Source organism: Punctularia strigosozonata, assembly GCF_000264995.1.
Source record: "Punctularia strigosozonata HHB-11173 SS5 unplaced genomic scaffold PUNSTscaffold_9, whole genome shotgun sequence".
Classification (NCBI taxonomy): Eukaryota; Fungi; Basidiomycota; class Agaricomycetes; order Corticiales; family Punctulariaceae; genus Punctularia; species Punctularia strigosozonata.
The window spans coordinates 768,776-791,628 of NW_006767441.1; the positions used below are offsets into that span (position 1 = coordinate 768,776).

Consider the following 22,853-nt stretch of genomic DNA (forward strand, 5'->3'; position numbering starts at 1 on the left):
TAGCGCGACGAATCAGTAGAGACGTTCTGTTGTCCAATAATCATTGAGATCCGGGCCAGAGCTAGGGATTTTGCGGTGGGAAAAGTTTTGGGATTCCAATAATTATTGGAACAGGACGTCTCTAGTTGGATCCTGTCGTATTGCAAGAGAACATTGCGCTACGATACAAAATCCTCGCGTATATATAGTCGAATCTTGAGGTGATGTAATTGATGAGTAAGGTGTGCATCATTCGGCGCACTGAATAAAATTCCAGACGCGATATACATTATTGGGGCCGGTGACGGTGTGCTCAGATGACAGATTTTCTGTCTGGAGGCCTCAGGAAAGTCTGCAAGCGACAAACATGGCCTTGAGGATTGGTAGACGGACAGTAAAATTGGACGATCGGTTACAAGTGCAACTTGCAAGCGACGGTGGCAGAGGCTAAAAGCGACCTCCGCCACCGCCTGCGTTGTGTCAGCGTTGGAGAGCAGTCGAAAATATGAATCGGATCGGGCTCTTGAGCGTCATTTTCCATCCTCCACGTCGTCTTCCAAGTCGATAACATCGTCCGAGGCAATTCTCCGCTGACGACCCAAGATCGGCCTTTCGGCTCGCCAGGTGACTCGACAAAGACCGGACGCTCCAACGCTCGAAATTCACAGCCAGGCTTGACCCTCATCACCATGGACGCCCTGAAGAAGGTCTTTGATGACAAAAAGGCGCAAGTGAGTTGCCGCAGTTTAGTACGGGACCGTCGACTGAGATGGCTTCAGGGCCAGCCGGCGCTGGTAACGTTCGTTACCGCTGGGTACCCTACCCCGGCGGATACTGCGCCGATCCTTCTCGCAATGCAGCAGGGTGGTGCCGACATAATTGAGATGGGAATCCCCTTCTCTGATCCCATAGCAGACGGCCCAGTGATCCAGGAATCGAACACAGTGCGTCGCGCTCAATCCCGCCGTCGATTTATCACTGACAGACAGCGACGTTCACTCAGGTCGCGCTGCAAAACGACGTGGACTACCCGCAATGCCTTGGCATGCTCAGGGAAGCACGTAGCAAGGGATTGACGGCACCGGTTCTCCTGATGGGTACATGATGATCGCTGCATCCGACGGAGCATGGGAGCATAATCATCTGCTTTAGGTTACTATAACCCCTTACTTGCATACGGCGAAGAGAAGGCAATACACGATGCGCGCGAAGCTGGTGCTAGTGGGTTCATCATGGTGGACTTGCCTCCTGAAGAAGCCATGGTTTTCCGCGAAAAATGCACGAAAGCTGGGTAAGTTGCTTGTGCCAAGTTAATAGTCTCAGCGATATCTGACTTCATATATAGCGTATCGTACGTTCCGTTACTTGCACCCTCCACCACCCTTCCGCGCATCAAGTTCCTGGCGTCCATCGCGGACTCCTTCATCTACGTTGTTTCCAAGGTTCGGGATCACAGATATATAGACAACTTAGGACTGAACTGGATTGCAGATGGGAACGACTGGCTCGACGTCTGACAAAAACTCGGTCAACAGTGCGCTACCTGACCTCATCGCACGCGTCCGACAGTATGCAACCGTACCCCTGGCTGTTGGCTTTGGTGTGGCGACCCGCGAACACTTTGAGACCGTCGCAGCAGCAGGAGCTGACGCGGTGGTCATTGGTAGCCGCCTCGTTTCCGTCATCAAGAATTCGCCCAAGGGCACCACGGCCATCGCGAACAATGTGGAGAGCTACTGCCGCGAGATCAGCCTCAAGGGCACCGCGCCTCAACTCCCACCCTTGCCCGCCGAGGGCAAGGTCACGACGCCTGTTGTCAACGCCGCCCAAGACGGATCGGCAGGCACGCACGGCGATTCAGCCGCCGATCCCGCCGTACTACCCTCGCGGTTCGGCCAGTTTGGTGGACAGTATGTGCCGGAGTCTCTCGTCGACTGCCTCATCGAGCTGGAGGCAGCTCACAAGGCCGCTATGGCTGATCCCGAGTTTTGGAAGGAGTTCCGCGGGTTGTACGGCTACATGAACAGGCCGAGCAATCTGTACTTCGCGGAGAAGCTCACCGCCCAGGCTGGGGGTGCCAAGATTTGGTTGAAGCGAGAGGATTTGTACGCCTGGTCTTCCGGATCAGTCACCACCCGTTTCTCATAGTCTTGTCGCAGGAACCACACCGGGTCTCATAAGATCAACAACGCCATCGGCCAGATCTTACTCGCAAAACGGATAGGCAAGAAACGTATCATTGCAGAGACAGGTGCGGGTCAGCACGGAGTGGCTACCGCTACCGTGTGCGCCCGTTTCGGTCTGGAGTGCATCATCTACATGGGTGCCGAAGACGTCCGCCGCCAAGCCCTCAACGTCTTCCGCATCGAGATGCTCGGAGCCAAGGTCATCCCCGTCCATTCCGGTTCGTGCACGCTTAAGGATGCCGTCAACGAGGCGATGCGAGATTGGGTCACAAACCTCTCGACGACACATTACCTCGTTGGCTCCGCTATCGGGCCGCATCCGTTCCCGACGATTGTCCGTGATTTCCAGAAGGTCATCAGTGAGGAGATCAAGGCGCAGATGCAGGAGGTCGCAGGAAAGCTGCCTGACGCCGTCGTGGCCTGCGTCGGTGGAGGTAGTAACGCGATAGGCACCTTCTACGATTTTATCAAGGATCCGAGCGTAAGGCTCATCGGAGTTGAAGCGGGCGGCGAAGGTACCTCTTCTACGTATTACCCTGTCATATCAGTACTGATCACTCGTTCGTAGGTATCAATGGCGATCGCCATAGTGCTACGCTGTCTGCCGGCACACCGGGTGTGCTTCACGGTGTTCGCACCTACATCCTCCAGTCCAAGGCTGGCCAGATCATTGAGACGCATTCCATCAGCGCTGGTCTTGACTATCCTGGCGTCGGACCGGAGCATGCATGGCTTAAGGACTCCGGTCGGGCAGAGTACGTGGTCGCCACCGACGAAGAGGCCCTCCGCGGTTTCAGGATGCTGACCCAGCTGGAGGGTATTATACCAGGTTCGTTGGGCCATCTGTGTTTGTCGTAAGTACCTCTGATAGATCTCCACATCTCACAGCGCTGGAGTCATCGCATGCGATCTGGGAGGCTGTACGATTGGCCAAGACCTTGCCCAAGGATCAGGACATCGTTGTCTGTCTTTCTGGACGAGGCGACAAGGACGTAGAGCAGATCTCGCAACTTCTTCCGGGAAAATGGGCGGACATTCTCGACTGGCATGTGTCTTCGTAGGCAACTAATTGCGTAATTATAGGGAAAGGTGTACAAGAGATAATACATCGTCACGTCTAGACCCAGTATGACCTCTACTTATTCTAAGGATACATCTTCAGTTCATTTTGTGGTGGTTGTATAAGCCTATGGTGGCATCGGCGCCGTTCATCGGACCGCTGCAGCCAAGACTCTGCTCTTGCGCCTCCTCGTAGGTCTCATTGATGCCGTTGGGAGCGGTGGGACTCTTGACCGCACCGCCGCCCTTACCTTCGAGCGCGTCGATGTCACCTCCCTGCAGTTTGCCCTTCACGTTGTCCGCGCGCAAGCTCTCGATGTATTGTAGATATTCTGCGTCCACGCCCCCGGTGACGTACTCGCCCGTGAACACAGAGCAGTCGAAGTGTTCAATGGCCGGGTTGAACTGCCGCACGGACGCAACGAGATCCGGCAAGCTCTGGTAAATGACGAGATCCGCGCCGATTTCCTTCGCGATATCTTCCTCGTCGCGATTATACGCCACGAGTTCGGATCGCGATGGCATGTCGATACCGTAGACGTTGGAATATCTGATCGGTGGTGCGCAACTCGCGACGATAACCTTCTTCGCGCCGACGTCCTTGGCCATCTGTATGATCTCCTTGGATGTGGTACCGCGTACGATGGAATCTGCGATGGTGATGAGATAGAAACCGAGAGCACACACGATACGATCCTGACCGTCCACGATTAGCACGTTCTTCCCGGAGAACTCCAGTGCCATGGCATTGAGCTTCCGTCGAACGTTCTTCCGTCTGTAAGCCAGCGGTTACTTCGGCACGTCGCAATCAGAAGATTCGCAACCCACCTCATCTGTTGGCCCGGCATGATGAATGTTCGCCCTACATACCGATTCTTAATGAATCCTTCTCGATACGGCAGGCCCAGGCTTTGCGCCAGATTTAGTGCAGCCACTCTGGACGTGTCTGGAACCTGGAGGGCAGTATAAGGGTGAAGCGGAACAATGACGAATGCTGCGTGCTTACGGGTATCACGACATCGACCTGCATATAGTGCGCTCTTAGGACGCGGCGGACTTGGTCTGCCAGAGCATCGCCCATAGCCATACGGCTACGATACACACTGACGCCGTCAAGGACGGAATCGGGCCGTGCAAAGTAGACGTATTCGAAGATATCAGGGGCGAAAACAGCAGGAGGCGCGACTTGTCGCCGGGACACCGACGAGCGGGTGATGATTACAGCTTCACCTGGAAAGAAAGGATATGTCAGGGTCTGTATCCTGGGACTGATGATTTCGAAATGTACCAGGCTTCACGTCCTCCCATTCTCCAAAGCCGGAAGCATCGGCCACAACACTCTCCGAGGCGAACAAGTAGTCGTATCCATCAGCAGCCTTACGCTTCGCCATGCCCACTGGCCGTATGCCGTTAGGGTCCCTGAAGGCGATTATGCCGAACCCGGCGAGCATGGCCACACAGGCGTACGCTCCTTTGCATTGCTGCATGAGCCCGCCAATCGCGGTGAAGATGTCGTCCTCGTTGATTCGAAACTTGCCCGTCTGCTGGAGGTTGCTCGCGAATATGTTCAAGAGCAACTCGGAGTCGGAGGAGGTGTTTATATGCCTATGCGCCTCGGCATCCATGAAACGCAGCAGCGAGGTAGTGTTGATTAGGTTCCCATTCTTCGGAAGGCGGATGAGACGTGCTGTCTGCTTCGAATAGGAGGACTCACATGGGCGAAGACGATCCCGTATGGAGAATTAACATAGAACGGTTGCGCTTCGGCATGATGTGAGCTTCCGGCAGTTGGATAGCGAACTACAAGAGAGGGTCAAGCGTAAGACTGCGTTCATCCGGAGTAGACCGTGTGGCGCGTACCATGCCCGATGCCCATCCCTCCGATTAATCGAGAAATAGCGTTGGTGTCGAAGACATCCCGGACCATGCCGTTCGCCTTGCATTGGTAGAAACGCCCCTTTGGCCCGCAGGTGACAATCCCACATGCGTCCTGGCCCCGGTGCTGCAATAGGGCCAACCCCTCGCAGATTTCGGAGGCGGCGTCCAGCTTCGGGTCATGGAGGAGCAGGCCGAGTATCCCACACACTGTAACGTGGAGGGTCGAGATCAGATGAATCTGGCGACGAAGGAGACGGGCAGGCAGCCTCTCACTGTTTCTTGACGTGGTTTGGGACCAGTGCGCTGCACCGCAGGCTCAGTCTACGAGCTGAAGCCGAGGAACGTGCGTAGAGGCTGAATGTTATCCATCCCGCCGGCCCAAAAACTTCAGGTTAAGGGACTTATCGGCTCAGCCTCGGGCACGGATCGCGGCGGTCCGCCATCTGCCGAAATCATGCTCTAGGACAACAGTCGGTCAACTTAGGTCGATACCATCGGTGAGCGGTTGAACGCGTTTCCATTTTCTACGATATGCTACACTAGCGGTATATGACGTGTAATGTATACGAATAGCCGTCGCTATGAGGAGCCCTCCTTGACCTATCGAGATGGAGCAGCTAAATGATTGCGTGAAGTAGTAGACCATGATCTAGTAAAACGCCGTGACAGAAAGCAAAATGCAGTAATAATGATAGCGGAAGGATGAACTTCCGATGCAACGGGAGCAAGAGGCACGCAATGACGCCGAGTGCTCAGAGCTTGAGCTGCTTGGGCTTCTCCCAAGAGTAAGTGGGGTTGCCTGCATATATAGTCAATACAGGCTTCATAAGTCGCCGGCATTGATAGACACTCACCAAAGTGGCCGTACGAGGCGGTTTTGCGGTACTGAGGCTTCTGCAGGTCAAGGGCCTGCACGATCACACCAGGCCGGAGGTCGAAGTTCTGGAGGATGATGTCCACAAGCTCCTCATCCGACTTCTTTCCAGTGCCGTACGAGTCCACAAAGACGGAGAGGGGCTCGGCAACGCCGATAGCATAGGAAAGTTGCACGAGGACACGGCGAGCAAGGCCGGCTGCGACCAGGGACTTGGCTACGAGATCATGAACAATCTTGCCACAGACACGAAATTATCAGCGCTAGCTCACCGATCCAGCGAGCGGTGTAAGCCGCCGAACGATCGACCTTGGAGAAGTCCTTGCCAGAGAAGGCACCTCCACCGTGCGCGCCCCAACCGCCGTAGGTGTCGACGATGATCTTGCGACCGGTCAGACCAGCATCACCTTGAGGACCACCAATCACGAAGCGGCCGGAGGGTTGGATCTACAATTTTGTCGAGTTGAGCAACGTTGCCGCGAGGAAGGCACCGGCGAAAGTCTCACGTGGTAGATGGTACGCTCGTCAAGAAGGTTGGCGGGGATTACCTTCTTGACGACCTTCTCCAAGATCTCCTTCCGAAGCTCCTCAGTCGAGATCTCGTCCGCGTGCTGAGTGGAAATGACCACAGTGTCCACGCGAAGAGGGATCACAGCGCCGCCATCCTTCTTGTACTCGACAGTGACCTGGGTCTTCGTGTCCGGGCGAAGCCATGCCAGCTCACCAGAGCGGCGGGCGACAGCGAGCGCCGCGTTGAGCTTGTGCGCCAGCGTAATCGTGAGCGGCATGTACTCCTCCGTCTCGTCGGTGGCGTAGCCGAACATGATACCCTGGTCACCGGCACCGATGGACTCGAGCGAGCCGTGGTCGAGACCCTGGGCGATATCGGGCGACTGCTGCTCGATCGCGACGAGCAAGTTGCAGGTCTTGTAATCGAAGCCCTTCGACGAGTCGTCGTATCCGATCTCCCGAATGGTCTCACGGACGACCTTCTGGTAGTCGATGTTGGCCTTGGTGGTGATCTCGCCGAAGACCATGATCATGCCAGTCTTGGAAGCCGTCTCGCAGGCGACCTTGGAGAACGGGTCTTGCGCGAGGCAGGCATCAAGCTGCACAATGCGTTAGCTGGTATCAGGTATCATCGCAATATAGGAAGACAACTGACGATAGCATCGGAGACCTGGTCACAGATCTTGTCTGCAGAGAAAGCGCGTGGTCAGCAGCGCGTCAATATCGTAATCAACGGCTTCGCGAACCAGGATGGCCCTCGCCGACAGACTCGGAGGTGAACAGGAAGTGACCAGGCTTGAGAGCAACCATAGCGAACGGAGGAGGGGTGAGTAGGAGGGAGAGGGGAGAGAAGACTGCGGGAGGCGAGTTGCTCGCGAGTTAAAAGTTCACCAGCTTTTGAAGTCACGGGAGGTGTCACTCGATTTTATCGCCCATCACGCCATTCGCTTTAGGCAGGGACGGTAGTAGAACGGAAAGCTTCTGATACATCAATGTATTCTACGGTTGCGATACGTGGCGAGAGATAATCGTACATGAGGGAAACATGAGCCCGATGTGTCAAACTGTCTCTATTACGAGAAACCCACACCCAGAGGATCCGAGTCGGCAGCCCGTGGAGTCTCATTCAAGCCTGGCGAAGTGACACTCGTCGTTCCTCGGCTGAGATTGGGCGAGGTCGTTGACGAAATCGTGGGTACTTCCTGCGCGACAATCGGCTTTGAAGAGGGGCCCTGAGAACTAGGTTGCAATTGCGGCCGCGAGCCAGGTTGACTGATTGGGAGATTTGATATCCCTGCACGCTCCGAGGATGGCGGGGGCAGGGGATCAAACAGAGGCAGTTCGTCCAACGCAGGATGGCCACTGCTCGATAGTGAATCGGCAGGGGGAGAACGGACAGAACCCCAGGGATTGTCGAGAGCCATCGATGGCACACGTACAATGCTCTCGGTGTTCCATGGATTGCTCGAAGGCGTGCTTGCGGTGGTGGCCGTTGGAACCTTCGCAGTCGACGGTCCGGCAGCATAGTCCGGTGAAGGGATAGAGGTCGTCCATTGCTCTGGACTTTGCAGCTCTTTCTCCCTCAATTCGCCAGCGCTAGGCGAGATGGAGAGCGTCCGGAAATCCTTCGCGACCCCGTCATACGCGCCCTGAACAGCGCTCAGAGCCGCGCTGGCGTTTGAGGAGAACCTGCCCCACACCGACTTTACCCCCGCACCAAGGACGTCCGGCATACCGGTCGTCCGCCGACCACCATTAGCGGGCGATGGTGATCGCGGGACGCTATCCACAGGACGTCGGAGGGTATAGGCGGAAGCTGAACTGGGATAAGGCTTGTAGCTTGTCTCGGATGTCGATGCAGTGTGTCGCGACCCATTCAGATCCTCCGTGCTGGACAGAGATGCCTCTGTGTTCTTCAACTCTGATACAGATAGACTCGGGGTCGACGTCCGAGACGGAGTGCCAGGGGAGAGGGGGGCAGAGGAAGGGGTGAGGGCTCGTGTAACAGAGTCATCGGAGGAGTCGTCCACGGGGCCCACTAGTTCGAGGTTTTGTGCCTGTCCTATCACGATGCGCCCGTTCATCTCGTCATCTGTTCGTCCATACAACTCGTTCCAAAATTTGACATCCTTAGTATTGGGGAAAAGGACTCCCATGTCAGCTTTGGCTGCTCTACTCTTTGGATCATCCAGGCTCCGGTCGTATAAAGGGTTAAGATTGAGTTCATTTTCGGGAGGGGAGTTCAAGAAGTCCCAAATGCTTGCTGTCCGATCGCAGGGTGGAGGTCCTTGTTCGGCCGTTCGTCTTTCTCGCTCAGAGTTGAACAAGAACGTGCCGAATTGGCACGAGTAGAGGTGATAGTGCAGCTGCCGCAGAAAGCGTTCGTTGAATTCGAAGCGCTCCGGGAACTGCCGTTGGATCTGGCGCACGCTCTCGAGGAATTGGTGGAACACCGGACTCGTCTCCTTCAGGTGACTCTGCCCGACAAACCGGTTCTGGACGGATGCAAAGAAGGCTTGCGCAGCTTCAGCCCCGCCGCCACCTCCGGAGTTTTCCACCGGTGAAAGGAAGAACTTCTCCGAGGATAGGTGACCGCATCGGTCAAGAAATTTGTGGCCGAAGGACATCCAGTCCTTCTCTATGAGGACCTGGAATCCGCGGACGGTCCTATAATACGGGTCCAAGCACAGCTGCGCCAGTGACGACAGCTGGGCGGTTCGGTCCCAGCCATCGGAGCAGTGCACCAGGACGTGTGAGGAGTTCACGTGAATGTTCCGCACTATGAGCACCGTTCCTTCGAGGATAGCCGAAATATGTCGTAGCCACCCTGATCGCCGCAGAGCCTGGCGATCGAGTGGAGGAACAATGGCGCCCGAAGCTTCGTTTCCCGTGGCAGCACTCTCAAACAGAGCCTCCGCGACCTTGGAAAGGGAGTCCCGCATGACGTGGATATTATCGATTCCCAGGTATGCCTTTCTTGCTTCCTTGTAGTGATCCATGTTCTCGGTGCCGGCTCCCTTCGCAGAGTTCGCCAGGGCATTGGTAGTGGGCCTGGCGTCGATGATGATATTGGTGCTGGTCGCGCCGTAGACAGGTCCAGGGGCAACACGAGATTCCGGATTGTGATGTGATTGGAAGATCGCCTCAATCAGTTTCTCGTCTTGCACAGAACGGCTCTGGGTCAATCCGACCATAGGCTGGCTAGATCGAGTGATCGTGCCCTATGAGGGATAAGTGACCAGCGTATAAAAGGCATGGAAAGCTCTCACATAATTTCCCCAATGCAAGTAGGCAAGCGCCGGTATACGGCACTTGCTGCGATATTTGGAAGCATATTGCAATGTCGTATCGCTGATTCTCGTGGGTACAACGAGCCTGGCGGGATAAGTCGGACAAAACTGTATTTACTACGTATCAGTTAGGTCAACGGAGTGACGGTCTTCGGGGCTGGGCCGAGCACGCACTGAGTAATCCTTGTTAACGTCGGTAAAACGCCAAGCCTTGGTACGGGTACCGACACCCATGCGTCCGAACTCTTCTCGGGGAGAGTAGAAGGACCATCCATCGTTGGCAGCGAATGGTGGATTTGGTGAATAGAAGAATGCATACAGCTGTGTCACGGATGCTGCGGCCAACGTTAGATGTGCCCCCATACCGAGCGCGAATCGAGACTTACTAGCCACTGTAAGCTCCTTGACACTGTCAAATACATCTAGAGCATCGCTCTCAGTCGTGAAAGTGAGCGTAAATGTCTCGAAAGTACGCGTCCTCAGGGTAAGGGGAGTTTGCCCTTGCAAGTTGGATGGTAGCCTCGTCACGAGCGAGATCAACGGGTACGGAACCTAGGAAAAGTTACTAGATACGCCTACGATGCATCGGCGTCGGACTAACCCACATCTCCTCGCCCTCGTCATGACGGAATATGAGATGGTGTGCAGTTAGGTGTAATGTTCCGGTTGATAATTGTCCTCCTTTGGTACAGGTAACATGCTCAACCTGTGTATACTCAGCTCGCCTGTTTCTTCCACACGTTAATTCATATAACGCTCACCTTTGGGACGCGGATCGCATCCATGATTGCATGGGATGGGATGGTCTGAGGCAACTTGAAGGGCACAAGGGCCGCGCCACCGCCTGTGCCGCAAGCGAACTTCCGGGCGTCGCCAAATCCAACGTCCGCTCTTCCCTGCGAACGGTTTCCTGCTGAGCAACCTTTTTCTTCCTTCCTATACCGTGCGTTGCCCTGCTGTCTAGCCACCTCTCGACTCCCTCCGAACTAACCTGCGCGTTCCTCGCACAGAGAAAAACTCCTTGGTCGCGACCTAGTCGCGTTTCATTCCGCCGTCCGTCGACACCTACGCCCACAGGCTCAGTCGTGATACCGCCGTTGCCTCGCCATGGATGCCCGCCCGCACAAGCAGTCTATGTCGGAGCTCAAGCTCAGGAGGCTCACTGAGCATAACCAGCGACTAAAGGAGGATTTGCATCGACCCAGGATCCGGGTCAGCGAAGCCAGCAGGAGGTACGCTCGCCTTCAGGAGAGTTGGATCACGACGCTGACATTCCTATAGTTTGATCGACTACTGCAAGAATACCAAGGACCCGCTGGTGAGTCTCCCTCTTCCCCTCCTTCCTCGGTTGCCGGAAGCCGGGGCAAGACCTAGATCCCGCTTGCTTGCGGTCACGGTTCAAGTTCTGACGCGTCTTGCCTTCAGATACCGTCGATATGGGGCCCCTTGAACAAGGGCGAGGATCCCTTCGCGCCGCCTGCGACAGGGTGTGCCTGCACCATCATGTGAAGCGGCCGACTTCACGCAGACGCCCTGCAGCTCATCCGCGAGCGGCGTCATACCCGCCTTCCCCTTCATACCGTGTCGGCAATCCTCGCGTAGCGTCCTTCGACGTGACCCGTTCATCGAGGGCTCTGACTTGCGAAGAGTCATCCCAGCCTCTCTGCACCACAAACCCCTACGCTCCTTGTTTCTGGCTTATCAGAAAATCTCGTTACTTTATGTTCGAGACGCCACTGTCTAATCGCTGGGTGGGGACAGATCCCGGTTCTTGCACACGCGCGTCAGGTTTATTTGGACGGAGATGCGGCTGCCAGCGCGTGCCTTTTTATGGCACCTTCCTTCTGATATACATAATCGGACGTTTTTAGTATATTCATTTTCTCGGTCTGTCTATCCGCACATCCAAGCCTATCGTCCCTCCCAGCTGCATATAGATCTAACACAAATTGTGAATATCATCGCTCTGGCCCCTCCTATTCGTGGCGAGATCTGTAGCGGCCAACGATCGAGACGTGAGCTCGTCGCTCGAGAACGAGAGAAAAAGTCGATTTATTCCACGTGTCGCGCGGGAAACCGGCCGAGGGACGTGCCGCCATTCGGTCCCATCATCACGGCCGAGCGACAGAGTCGTTCGCACTCGTTCGCATCGCCCTCCAGCTCAGCTCCGTCCATCATCTCCACCGCCCCCTCTCCCCTTTCTCTCCCGACCGCTCGCCGCATTAGCTTGTGCGCGCTTTGCCCCTCTTGCCACACCCGCACCGCGCAGCGCGTTCCTTACAACAAATCCCGAGTCGACCGGTGAGCGTCCGCCCCGGGGTCCTTGACCAATACCTGTCGCTTGGTTTCTCACCCACATTTCCGCACGCCCGACTGTGTTACAGCACGCCACCATATCCGTCCGATCCTTTATCTCTGAACCCCCCAAAGACCCGCACACCCTGCCAACATGAGCTCAAGGGCCAAACAGTCGATGTCAGAGCTCAGGCTCCGGAGGTTGATCGAGCACAACCAGCGCTTGAAGGAGGATTTGGCTCGCCCGAGGATACGAGTCAGCGAGGCGAGCAGCAGGTGTGTTATCCAGTCTCTCTGCCCCGCTTCCTCCCTGCAGTCGATGCCGGCGCTTCCACATGTCCCCCCTTCGCTGTCCATGTGCTGACTTCGCCTGAATCAACAGCCTTATCCGGTATTGCAAAAACACGAGAGACCACCTCGTGCCGTCTGTATGGGGTCCCGTAAACAAGAGCGAGGACCCATATGCGTCACAAGGTACATCAGGCGGCGGTTGCTGCTCGATTCAGTGAGCGACGCTCAACGTGAGCGGTGGAGGAGGGACATGTGAGTCTCTCTGCTCGCACGTCGATACGTTGCCTTACGATGTTTCTTAGGAATGCAGGGTTTGTTGCAGCCAGCCCATCGCTACAACCAGACGGACACTCTCTTTCGCGGACTGTATAGGATTCGCTTGCTCCCTCCCGGCCTTTCCTTCGCCGGTACCCCACGCCCTGTTTCGCCCGCCTTCTCTCCGCCTATGTGCATATAGTATATCCCATTCTTTATACATCTTTTCCTCTCCCGTGTTTCTTGTTGTTTAGTGCTGTCCTCGGTCCGTTATCCCTCATCTTTCTCACCATACTTGGTCTGCACCGGATGTTCTGTACCACTGCGTCTTTTCTGTCAAATTCCAATAGCCTTCTATGCCAAATCAATCGTCGGATACGCAGAGGCGATGGAAGCATGCATTTCTTATTGCACAAACTACTACACGTGATGACGTGCCGAGGTAGGGTGGATCTTATAATCCCTGTAGAAAGTTCCGTACAGACTGCTCCGGCATCGCGCCCATGAACTGGGAGACGGGTTCCCCATCCTTGAAGGCGATAACGGTTGGTAATGAACGGATCTGACGAGGACGCATGTCAGCATTCCATATGTGTACTAATGAATGGCACGCGGTCTGTGAGTGTTATCAACCTTATATTTGTGGGCGAGCTCGCTCTCGACGTCTGTGTCGACGGTCACAAGGTCCACGGGGCGGCCGCTGCCGGATTTGAGACCCTCGGCGTCGTCGGTGAGCTTTTCCAAGATGGGCGAAAGCATCTTGCACGGGCCACACCAGCTATTCTCGGAGTCGGCCGAGGCGGGACAAGCGTCAACTGTGTTCGCGCCAAAACAGGGCACTTGAGTATATGTAGCCTGCTTACTTTGCGTAGAAGTCTACGAGAACGACTTTGCCTGATGCGCGCTCTTTGGAGACAGCTTTCTCAAAGGTCTGTGGATATGTTGACAGAAGCTGAGCGGGACTGGGACCACCATCATTCGAACCCGAGACGTTTGGCGCAGCGCTGATTTAACAGATGGAGATGGGAGATGGCAAAGACCCACCTGAACATCGGCGTCGAAATACTGGGTTTTGCGGGGAACGGAGGACGCGAACGTACGGCGGCGGCCTGCAGCGAGCGTCGCAGCAAGGGCGGGTGGCCGGCGGGCAGCCTGGAGCCGCGGCGCGCTCGACAGAAGAGTCGGAGACATGTCGTCAGGGACGGGGACGCGAAGGTTCTGCGACATGTTCCGTCGCGCCCGCTGACATAAAGCGGTGTCAACGCTCATTGGCTGGCCCCAGCGACTCTGGGGTTACCATGGGACCTGGGCCACGCACTGATCAACGATATAAAGTCCCCCCTCTCTCTCCGTCGTCCCTTCAACCCTCCGTTCACCGAGCCAGTCTCTTTCCCTTGGTTGCACTCCCCGAGCAGGGTATGTCGTCCGTTCATCTCCCCCTGAACATGGTCTCACCGCGCTCTGCAGTCCTCGATCCGTCTTTCGTTCCAGCACATCTCTCTACGGACCTTCCTGCCGCACCCATCGTCGCTTAATACTGCTTCAAAATGCGTTTCTTCTCCGCCGCCACTGCTCTCCTCGCCTCGGTCGCCGCCGTCTCCGCGGGCCCACTCAAGAGGCAAGCCGGAAACTCGACCACCACCGGAAACACCATCACGGTCCTCGTTGGCCAGAACGGCACGCTCACCTACTCGCCGAGCAACGTCACCGCGAACGTGGGCGACACGATCGCGTTCCAGTTGTGAGTATTACCGAGCGCTAGCCGCGAGATCCTCGCCTGACGTGTTTACCCAGCGTCTCCAAGAACCACACCGTCACCCAGAGCACCTTCGCTGCTCCTTGCGAGAAAATGACCACCCCGGCAGCAGGCATCGACTCTGGCTTCATGTTCGTTGCCGCCAACGCGACGCAGTTCCCCCAGTGGAGCTTCACTGTCACCAACGCCTCGGCTCCGTGCGTGCCCCTCTTATTTGCTTACCCACTATCATCCTGACTAACATCATCCCCATCCGTAGTTTGTGGTTCTACTGCCGTCAGAAGAGGTATGTCTCCATTCATATCACCGATTCCACTGCTTTGCTCATCACGACTTCCTCTAGCCCCGTCAACCACTGCGAGAGCGGTATGGTGTTCTCCGTAAACGCGAACCCCGACTCCGCCAAGTCGTTCGATGCGTTCCAGCAGGCGGCCAAGGCCAGCGCTAACGGCACCGCCGCCGCCAACGGCACCACTAGCGCGTCCGGCGCCGCGCCCTCTGGTGCCGCCGCCACCGGCGCCTCGAGCTCCGCTTCCGGCTCCGCCGCACCAGCCGCGTCCTCGACCTCGGGCAGCCTCTCTCTGAGGGCCAGCGGCAGCGCCGCTGGCATCCTCACCGTCGTCGGTCTCGTGGCCGGTCTCGTTCTCTAAATGACGCACACTCCTGCAGTTTCGTTCCATCAACGCGCGCTCAATTGCGTTTTTGGTCCCGGACATGGGTTCTTTTTTTCCTTGGACACCGATGAGAGATGTATTTTAGTTATCCACCCTCCTTCGCTACTTTTTGTGCATGCCTGGGTAGCTAATTCTGGAACCCTCCATATGAGTGCAACAGAGACCGGTTCGCTAGGGAATTATGCGTGCTCGCCTCTGAGTTAAATGAGCACGTCTTATGGGAACGTATATCGGGGGTACATAAAAGAACGTTTACAGTCTCAAGCTACGCCTGATTGGTGGAGTCACCCACCTCCGCCGAGGATCGTATGCTTCCCATTATTGAATATGTCATGCCCCGATCTGCTCGAATCGGCGACCAAGTGGCCCGCGCCTGCTGATCGCTGGCTAGAGTAGAGGAAGGTTGCATCCATAGGATCGGCGAAGGCGAGAGGATCATCGCATTGCGCGGAAACGGATGAATCGCCCGATTTTTCTGTTCCAGGGGAATGATAACCTCGAAGATTCAGGACGATGCTCAAGTCGGAGACATTGAGCGCAAATGTACGAAAGACGTAATCGGTTACGTACTGCGAGACCATTATAGACGTCATCAACTCTGAGAATGGGCCGAAAAGATGCTTCAAGGATTGGTCCTGGACGCTCTGTAAGTTATGCGCACAGTGAGCGGCGACGACAGTACCATAAAACAACAAAACGCACGAAATATACCACGACGTTCAACAAGTTTGCAGAGAAGATGACGAAGAAGTAAGCGACTCCATCCTGGGTAGTGAACAATTGCGATCAGTTGATGAAGGTGAACGCGGAAGGATTGCACATACTCGCAGAAAGAGGAGCAGAGTACTATGGGTCATCTGGTTAGTCCTTATACGAACAGTTTGATATTTGGGGATGCGTACGGCATTGACTTGCTTCTTCCTCTCTTTAGGTACTGTCTCGATCTCCACACAGTGAGAAGGAAAATTAAACTGTCAGTCACAAGCGGTCCGATCCAAAGGCCCGTGTAAATCGACGATCGGGCAACGAGAATACATCCGGTCCGTATCGGCTCTTGCAGCGCTAGAGTAGATATCATCAACGGATTGAAACAAATCCGCGACGCAATAAGGACAAAGGACGCACGGATGCCTTCTGCCAGTACAGCAGCTTGTATGCCTATTTGTGCGAGGAATACCACAAGAAGCGCGAGCAGAATCAGACGATTGCCTCCGTATAACGCATTCACGCGAAGGATCATGATGACTGGCATGCTAAGCTTTGTGACGGAGCACGAACTTGCAAGCGTTCCGCGTACCTTGGCAAATTCCCATGACTGTTGCGCATCCGGCGCCTTCGTATTTCACAAATCGTTGACATCTGCTGTGCCTTTAGCATCGACGATAAATCTCTAGGAAGATGCTTACACCTGATATACAACTGTGAGTACGAGATGGCTCCGTGCCATGTGAACATTCGCACCTCCACTGGCCACTCCGACTGGTATGCCACCATCGATATCATGAATCCAAGAGGCGTCAAATAACGGTTCAGTGTGAAAAGAACTGATATGGTGGTCCATGGCCGATTCCAGATCTTATCGACCTGCACAAAAGTCAGACTGAGACGGGATTACTACTCGCAGCATCGCACTTCTTCTCCGAACGTTAGCACTATAGACCACTTGAGATGTCAGAGAAGATGGCGATGATTTATATAATGACTATAACCCTCACGGATATCATACGCCAGCATGCTCAGAAGACCGCTCTGGAACATGTTCTGAGTTTGCCTGTGTAACTCGTCGTCAGCCCGCCCTACCTAAGCAATACTAGTAATCAACGCACAGATCCATCTTGAACGTTGTCACCTCACGTGACAAATCATTGGCATCCATGGCGGAAGCCCCCGTAATTGCGCAAGCGGATAGTTTCAAGAAGAGGGAAAGGTATTCCACAAGTCACCCAGGACGCCGTCCCTGAGAAGCCATAGATATAAGGGCGCACAGTAGACACATTGATAGGTATTCCGCAGGCTGAGAAGCTGTAGGCAATTTTAGGTTCCAGGAAGTGATGAAGAGAGCTTGCTGGCATTCTTCGCTCAGGCCGCAGAAGAGAAGCCGTATATCGCGCCGTGGCAGTCCCATACAATATGTTTTGCTCCACCATCAGCGAAGTGAAGACATGCCGGCCCTGTGATAACAACTGATTAGCCAATTAGTCGGATGAATAGACGAACCAGTCACTGCACGCTCCTGTCGTTCATTGATATCTGATACATCGCGAGGAGTGTTCCTGATACGGACTTGCGTTCGTGCAGCCTGACGAGATAGCTACTGTGGCATTTTGCGTTTTCACACCGGAAGGTTCTGGTCGTGGTGGTATCAAGCAAAGAAGCTTGATGAGCGGAGACGAGACAAGTTCCGCATCACTTCGTTCGAAGTTTTGATATATATATATCCTCTCGTCACGATGTGTGTGTACAGCAACGGATATCGCAGAGGACCCAAGTTACCCCCGCGCAGAGTAATGCCAGTGTAGTACTATTGAGAGAGCTGTAAGCCTCCACTGTTGCTTCCAGAGTGTCATACGGCTCGAGCATATTCCGGAGCGTTATGTTGTCGCTATGGTCGTCAGCTGAGTAGTCTTCGGTTCCCGGTACGTACGACGTAGCTGCGGTCATTGGCAAGGTCATGCGGTTCGCGGATGCGATATTGCAAGCGTGCGAATTTTCGGGCTGCGTTCTTTGCCTTTGTTCTCCTATCCAGGCAACGGAGGATGGCCTTGAAAGGGAGAACAAGAGATTCTGGTGGCCTCATCCAGTACTCGGCCCCCCTATCCGGCCCACGTCGCTCGGCAGCCTATTGTGCCACCAACCGTGGCCCTACCGCGGATGGTCTACATATATGGCACCCGCGCGGAACGCGCTCTCGCGAGCTGTTCAACGAAAAGCAGGCGCCGCCGCCTTGTTCACCCCTCTGAACCGCTTTCTTCGCGCTCTCTACGACCATGTCCGTTTCATTAGAGATAGTCCCTTTATCCTCAACACTGGACATGCTCGGCGAGCCTAAGAGATCGTACGTTGTCTTCCATATGGGATCCCAGACTTAGCTGCTGATACTCGAGCAATCCTTCAGTTCGGCGTATTCTTTGTCGGGGCATATATCCATCATCGCCAAGCCAGGATCGTCCTTTTTTGACAGTCGTCGAACGGTTCGCCTACTACTCGAGTCCTTGACGGTCACCTTCGAGGGCCAATCGGAGCTGCTCACGCCCGCTACTGGCTATTCCGGTTTTCGGATATGTTCAATATCGTCTGAGCTAATACAGAGCGACGATACGGAGATCAGCAACGAAGGACACGAGGATGACAAGCAAATGTGTGCTTGGAACGTCGTCTTCAACATCCCCATACCTGGATGGTTACCTGCGAGTTCAACGTTTGGCGACACGAGCACCGGTGCCACTGGAGTCCGATATTACCTGCTAGCTACTGCTCGGTTTAGAAATTTGGACGATCGGGCGCAGAGTTCGTTCTCGCTCATGCAGCTTTGTAGTCCCATGTTACCGAAGACGCGAGTTGTCAGCGCGTCTCCGCACGGCATCGTCCTAAATCGCACCTATCCTGTTCCTGGAAGGTCCTCTCCAACGTCGGGATTCCCTCTCACACCTTTCCATGTGCAAGGATTTGGGGCTGGCCCGGATCATGATAACTCTCGCATTCCGCCGGCCGTTCTAAAGGAGCTCCAAGTTGTAGTCACAGCTCCAGAGCACATCAATCTTGAACACGAGACGCCAATCCCGTTCAAGATTCTCTTCCGCGTCAACAATCTGCCGGACGAGGAGCGAAACAGGCTGCGGATTGTCCTTTTCTCTGTCGAAATCGAGCAGGTCGAGCAATTCAGGTGCGCATGAAAGGCCTATGTAGCGCAAAATACGGGTCTAATCTTCTTTCCAGGAATGACCCTTCGCCCCATTATCTAGCGCGCTATCCGCTACTACCAGCTCACGAACAGTGGCCTCTCAAGCCACTCCCGTGCCAGCACCCTCTGGCTACGCTGTACGACATGGACCTAGCTCTCAGGCCCGGATCCAGCACGTCCCGCGTGTTCTCCCTCCTTCCATTTTCACACTCCGGTCGATTCGTGTTGAAAGGCGACGGCTATGTCTTCCGCTCAAACCAGAATGCCCCGACGGATGACAAGGCATGGTACACTGTGGATACGACCTTGCCGTTTACGCGCGTTTCCGACGTTCAATCGCGACACAAGGAGCACGGGGAGCACTGGGCGGGCGAAGAGGTTATCCGAGAAACGTACGAAGGACCACATCTTACTGTCACCCATCGACTGTCCGTTTCGGTGACGTGCACGTACGACAGAGATCATCCAGGTCCTGATGGTCAGGCTTCGCGCATTCAAGAAAATCTACGATTCGCCGTCCCCTTGTCGTTCGTCCATGTCCACGAATCCCCATCCAATCACCCATTTGGCGCCAGCCCCAATCCTACCGACAACTGCACTACGCGGATGCTCAGTTCTCCTTCCACGGCATCGCTGTATACTTCGACTGCGAGCCTTCCCGCTTACTCACAGTTGTTCCACACCAACGGCACACGCCGCCTTGACTTCGATGAGCCTCTGCCGCTTTATGTCCCGCCGGACGACAGCAAATAACTTATATCACTTGCATCGGCATTATCCCTTACGCCTATTTATCCTCCCCTTCGCATTCCTGGCTCCTCACCCATAATTGCCCCCTGTACTATGGATATTATAATGCGCCTGTAATACCGCGTTCAAGAATGACAGTAGACAACATGTACACATTACTCGCAATGAACATATATAACAGTCACTATGGTCTGGGTTCGAATGCGCGTTACTCCACTGGCTGTGTCCAGGTGGGCCTCCGCGCGCCTTGATCTGAGTCTCGGCGAGCTTACTTACCCACATACGTTGTGATCTTGCTGTGATTTCCCGCGCTTCAGGTCACGACAAGAGACTCCGCCTCTCTTCCTGACCATGGTACCTCAGCTCGACGAGTACGTCGAGTACATCGAAGATGTCGTCGTCTCGTCTGTGCACGCTGTGACCCCCGACTTGCCCATCGTGAGGGAGGCTTTCGGTCGCCTCTGGGCTGATGTCAATCGATTGTGGCCGACAGCGGTGTCCGAGATGAAGAAGATCCCTGGGCTGAGCGACTTTGAGATTGAGATGCCTCCGCCGCCGCCGCCGCCTCCACCGAAGACTTGGATACAGAACGCGGCGGATTGGTCGCGAGATCATCCGTACAAGGCAGCGACCATCGGCCTGGGAGTCGTTGGCGTCGGTCTACTCGCGGGGTATAGTGTCGTCTCCTTGCAGAGAACGGCCCGGATGACCAGGTTATGGGTATCGTCTAACGGGGAGAGAAGGCTGGTTGTGGGTACGTCCGCGTACACGTCGATACACCTAGACGAAAACCTCACCAGTTGCATCCAGTCGTTCTCGGAGGGGATACACCGCTAGGACTGCCCCTCATCCTGGAATTGGAACGTCAAGGTTATATTGTGATCGCCAGCGTGAGCACGCCCGAGGCTGCGGACGCCCTCGAACGCAAATGTCATGGCTATGTCCGAGCTTTGGTGCTAGACCCTAGCGAGGTGAGGTTGGTTGTATTCGGCCATGGCTACCGTACTCATGTTTGTACCTTGCAGCCCGCGACGATACATTTCTTTTCCAGGTCTCTCACCTCGGCACTTTCCAGGCGTTTCCCATTGTCTGCGTCGGGGGATCCTCACGTATCACCCTCAGCTCAGCCCCACTTGCACTCCATCATATCGCTCTTGACCCTCCCCTCTCAGAGCCCAACGCCTTCGACCTCGACTTTCGAGAATCTCCCGATCGACAGCGCCTACCACTCTTACCTCACCGCCACGCACATCACCCCATTGCAAGCGATTCAGGCATTACTGCCTCTTTTGCGCTCAACTTCCGCTCGGGACAGGGCTCGCGAACGCGATTACTATGGGCTGGCAGGATCAAAGTCCATCATCTTCTGCGTTCCTGCGACCGATGCCCGTATCGGCCTGCCCTTTGCCGCGGCCAAGGCTATGAGCGCGGCCGCAACCCTTCGCGGCGCTGAAGTGCTTCGGAGGGAGTTGAGAGCGTCCTCAGTGGCAGGATCGCTACCCGCAAGCACGGATACGCGTGTCGTCGTCGTCGATATCGGCGCCATCGACGTTCCCAGTCCCAGGATGCCCGAGGTTACCGAGCGTTCGTTGGTTTTGTCGGACAACGCCTCGATGCCGCGGCCCAAGGATCGTCGCAGGACCTCTCGTAAACCCACAGACGCTCGGAAATATGCTCGGACCGTGGTTGACATCGTAAATGGGGGCCGACCGCGGGACCCTGGTTACATGGGATGGAGAATCGTCTCTGGGAGCCTCCTCAACTGGATCCGCGGGAACCGTGTTGTGGTTGGTGCGGGAGGTATGCATACATCCGGTGTTCTATCTTCCAACGTATTGACTCGATCTGACTCTTATAGCCGGAACATATGCGCTTGCATCGTATCTACCCATCTCCGTCTTGGATCTGATCCTCAATATCCCTCACTTGCTTATTGGCCTCAGGAATGCCTTACTTCCGGTTCCGCCACGTGTAGCGATACCTTCCGCCCCACCGTCTGCCCCCGTCGCTCCTCGAGAAACTCCAGTCACATCTTCTGCGAAGCCGACGCAAGACAACACCGATTCGCATGGTAGTGGTCCGCAAGCGCCGTCAAACCACGACCACGACCACGAGCAAGAATCGTTGTCAGGCTCGGAAGCAGACGTCGAGAGCAACACGGAGCAAGAGCCTGTTATGACCGAAAGCTGGGTTAGCCTCGGCGGCAACGCGAGCGAGCTCTCCGTCGAGCCGTAAACACCAGATACCGCATATCCAGGGTAACGTGAATTGCTGCGACACGATTGTCCATTTGTAATTGTAAGCTTGTATGTACTTATCCTCACCCCACTCTGCCGACCCTGCTCCACTCACTGCAATATGATTCTGTCCAATATTTCCCATTTCTCTACCGGTGGACTCGTGTCAACAATCCACACCTCTCGAGCCATGAATCCTTTTTGTTCGTGGGCACCTGCACATTGCAGCGCGACGCAGTTCTCCAATTGTTTCACGACACGTTGATCCAGCAGTGCATTCAGCAGCCTCTCTCGTTCATCGACTTCCTCGTCGTCAATGTATGCGAACGACATGTGAGGGTATGATGGTGGGGGTCCCTCGAGCTGAATCCCTACGTCGGCCGCATTTATCGATAGTCTTATCTGTTCTTCTAGAGTACGCAGCTCCGTGTCGAGGTGAACAGAGATGAACACGGAACGCGTGAACGTCGGTCCTCGTTCCAGGGACCTGAACCGCACCGGAAAACTTGATCGAGACGGTACAGACGCACAGAGCGCATCGAGCTTTTCTCTGGCGTCCGGTTTGGCAGGAACGCTGCACAGGGTAATATGCGGTTCGAACTTGGGATATGATGAGGGCGCGGTGCTTTCGTTTGAGCGGACTGGCATCGCGCTACTGATCAAAGAGCGTTCATTTTGACCTGGGACCAGCCATATAGAGAGACCTGTTAGGGACCATCGCGTGTGATTTTCGATGGCAGCAAGACAAGCGCTACTACATTGCTCACCCATGGCTGCAATGCTGAGAGATGGAGAGAATGCTTTTGATGAAGCACGTCTAAAATCACGGGACAGTCACGTGTTAGAAAGTCTCCAGCGACCCTGGAGAGTGAAAAAAACCATGGACCGCTCACCGAACGCCATCGTGTCGAGAACAAT

General features: G+C 55.2%; 9 protein-coding genes across 9 annotated transcripts; 6 read left to right on the top strand and 3 right to left on the bottom strand.

Annotated features, from left to right (window-relative positions):
* Positions 1 to 566: 566 nt before the first annotated feature.
* PUNSTDRAFT_53573 (bifunctional tryptophan synthase TRP1) lies at positions 567 to 5,091 on the top strand. Its single transcript, XM_007385431.1, has 13 exons — positions 567 to 710; positions 759 to 923; positions 983 to 1,076; positions 1,132 to 1,270; positions 1,325 to 1,421; positions 1,471 to 2,084; positions 2,139 to 2,680; positions 2,734 to 2,994; positions 3,054 to 3,874; positions 3,926 to 4,001; positions 4,055 to 4,177; positions 4,231 to 4,457; positions 4,516 to 5,091. The coding sequence occupies exons 1-9, from the start codon at positions 669 to 671 to the stop codon at positions 3,224 to 3,226; spliced, it is 2,127 nt and encodes a 708-aa protein (XP_007385493.1). The 5' UTR covers positions 567 to 668; the 3' UTR covers positions 3,227 to 3,874; positions 3,926 to 4,001; positions 4,055 to 4,177; positions 4,231 to 4,457; positions 4,516 to 5,091.
* A 763-nt stretch (positions 5,092 to 5,854) lies between these two features.
* On the bottom strand, positions 5,855 to 7,305 carry PUNSTDRAFT_70710 (methionine adenosyltransferase; the record flags this gene model as incomplete). The annotated part of the gene is made up of 6 exons (XM_007385432.1): positions 5,855 to 5,901; positions 5,957 to 6,193; positions 6,249 to 6,423; positions 6,483 to 7,085; positions 7,142 to 7,173; positions 7,233 to 7,305. Coding segments are annotated over 6 exons (1,167 nt in total), but the record flags the coding sequence as incomplete, so codon positions are not given.
* Positions 7,306 to 7,441: 136 nt separating this feature from the next.
* On the bottom strand, positions 7,442 to 10,561 carry PUNSTDRAFT_89339 (phosphotyrosine protein; the record flags this gene model as incomplete). The annotated part of the gene is made up of 6 exons (XM_007385433.1): positions 7,442 to 9,707; positions 9,756 to 9,884; positions 9,951 to 10,111; positions 10,163 to 10,296; positions 10,382 to 10,482; positions 10,538 to 10,561. 6 exons carry the CDS (start codon positions 10,559 to 10,561, stop codon positions 7,560 to 7,562), a joined length of 2,697 nt encoding a protein of 898 aa, XP_007385495.1. The 3' UTR covers positions 7,442 to 7,559.
* A 111-nt stretch (positions 10,562 to 10,672) lies between these two features.
* PUNSTDRAFT_53575 (G-protein gamma subunit) lies at positions 10,673 to 11,747 on the top strand. Its single transcript, XM_007385434.1, has 4 exons — positions 10,673 to 10,719; positions 10,787 to 11,008; positions 11,058 to 11,094; positions 11,202 to 11,747. Exons 2-4 carry the CDS (start codon positions 10,884 to 10,886, stop codon positions 11,283 to 11,285), a joined length of 246 nt encoding a protein of 81 aa, XP_007385496.1. The 5' UTR covers positions 10,673 to 10,719; positions 10,787 to 10,883; the 3' UTR covers positions 11,286 to 11,747.
* A 191-nt stretch (positions 11,748 to 11,938) lies between these two features.
* Positions 11,939 to 12,986, top strand: PUNSTDRAFT_89346 (G-protein gamma subunit). Its single transcript, XM_007385435.1, has 4 exons — positions 11,939 to 12,077; positions 12,161 to 12,347; positions 12,454 to 12,614; positions 12,665 to 12,986. Exons 2-3 carry the CDS (start codon positions 12,226 to 12,228, stop codon positions 12,578 to 12,580), a joined length of 249 nt encoding a protein of 82 aa, XP_007385497.1. The 5' UTR covers positions 11,939 to 12,077; positions 12,161 to 12,225; the 3' UTR covers positions 12,581 to 12,614; positions 12,665 to 12,986.
* An 85-nt stretch (positions 12,987 to 13,071) lies between these two features.
* PUNSTDRAFT_70715 (uncharacterized protein) lies at positions 13,072 to 13,376 on the bottom strand (the record flags this gene model as incomplete). The annotated part of the gene is made up of 2 exons (XM_007385436.1): positions 13,072 to 13,179; positions 13,251 to 13,376. The coding sequence occupies 2 exons, from the start codon at positions 13,374 to 13,376 to the stop codon at positions 13,072 to 13,074; spliced, it is 234 nt and encodes a 77-aa protein (XP_007385498.1).
* Positions 13,377 to 13,979: 603 nt separating this feature from the next.
* Positions 13,980 to 15,224, top strand: PUNSTDRAFT_53578 (uncharacterized protein). The gene is made up of 5 exons (XM_007385437.1): positions 13,980 to 14,033; positions 14,085 to 14,358; positions 14,412 to 14,570; positions 14,633 to 14,659; positions 14,717 to 15,224. Exons 2-5 carry the CDS (start codon positions 14,165 to 14,167, stop codon positions 15,021 to 15,023), a joined length of 687 nt encoding a protein of 228 aa, XP_007385499.1. The 5' UTR covers positions 13,980 to 14,033; positions 14,085 to 14,164; the 3' UTR covers positions 15,024 to 15,224.
* A 2,810-nt stretch (positions 15,225 to 18,034) lies between these two features.
* PUNSTDRAFT_71174 (uncharacterized protein) lies at positions 18,035 to 19,701 on the top strand (the record flags this gene model as incomplete). Its single annotated transcript, XM_007385438.1, has 3 exons — positions 18,035 to 18,102; positions 18,163 to 18,930; positions 18,984 to 19,701. 3 exons carry the CDS (start codon positions 18,035 to 18,037, stop codon positions 19,699 to 19,701), a joined length of 1,554 nt encoding a protein of 517 aa, XP_007385500.1.
* Positions 19,702 to 20,015: 314 nt separating this feature from the next.
* Positions 20,016 to 22,682, top strand: PUNSTDRAFT_53579 (uncharacterized protein). The gene is made up of 4 exons (XM_007385439.1): positions 20,016 to 20,452; positions 20,509 to 20,669; positions 20,724 to 21,498; positions 21,557 to 22,682. The coding sequence occupies exons 1-4, from the start codon at positions 20,050 to 20,052 to the stop codon at positions 21,931 to 21,933; spliced, it is 1,716 nt and encodes a 571-aa protein (XP_007385501.1). The 5' UTR covers positions 20,016 to 20,049; the 3' UTR covers positions 21,934 to 22,682.
* The last annotated feature ends 171 nt before the right edge of the window (positions 22,683 to 22,853 follow it).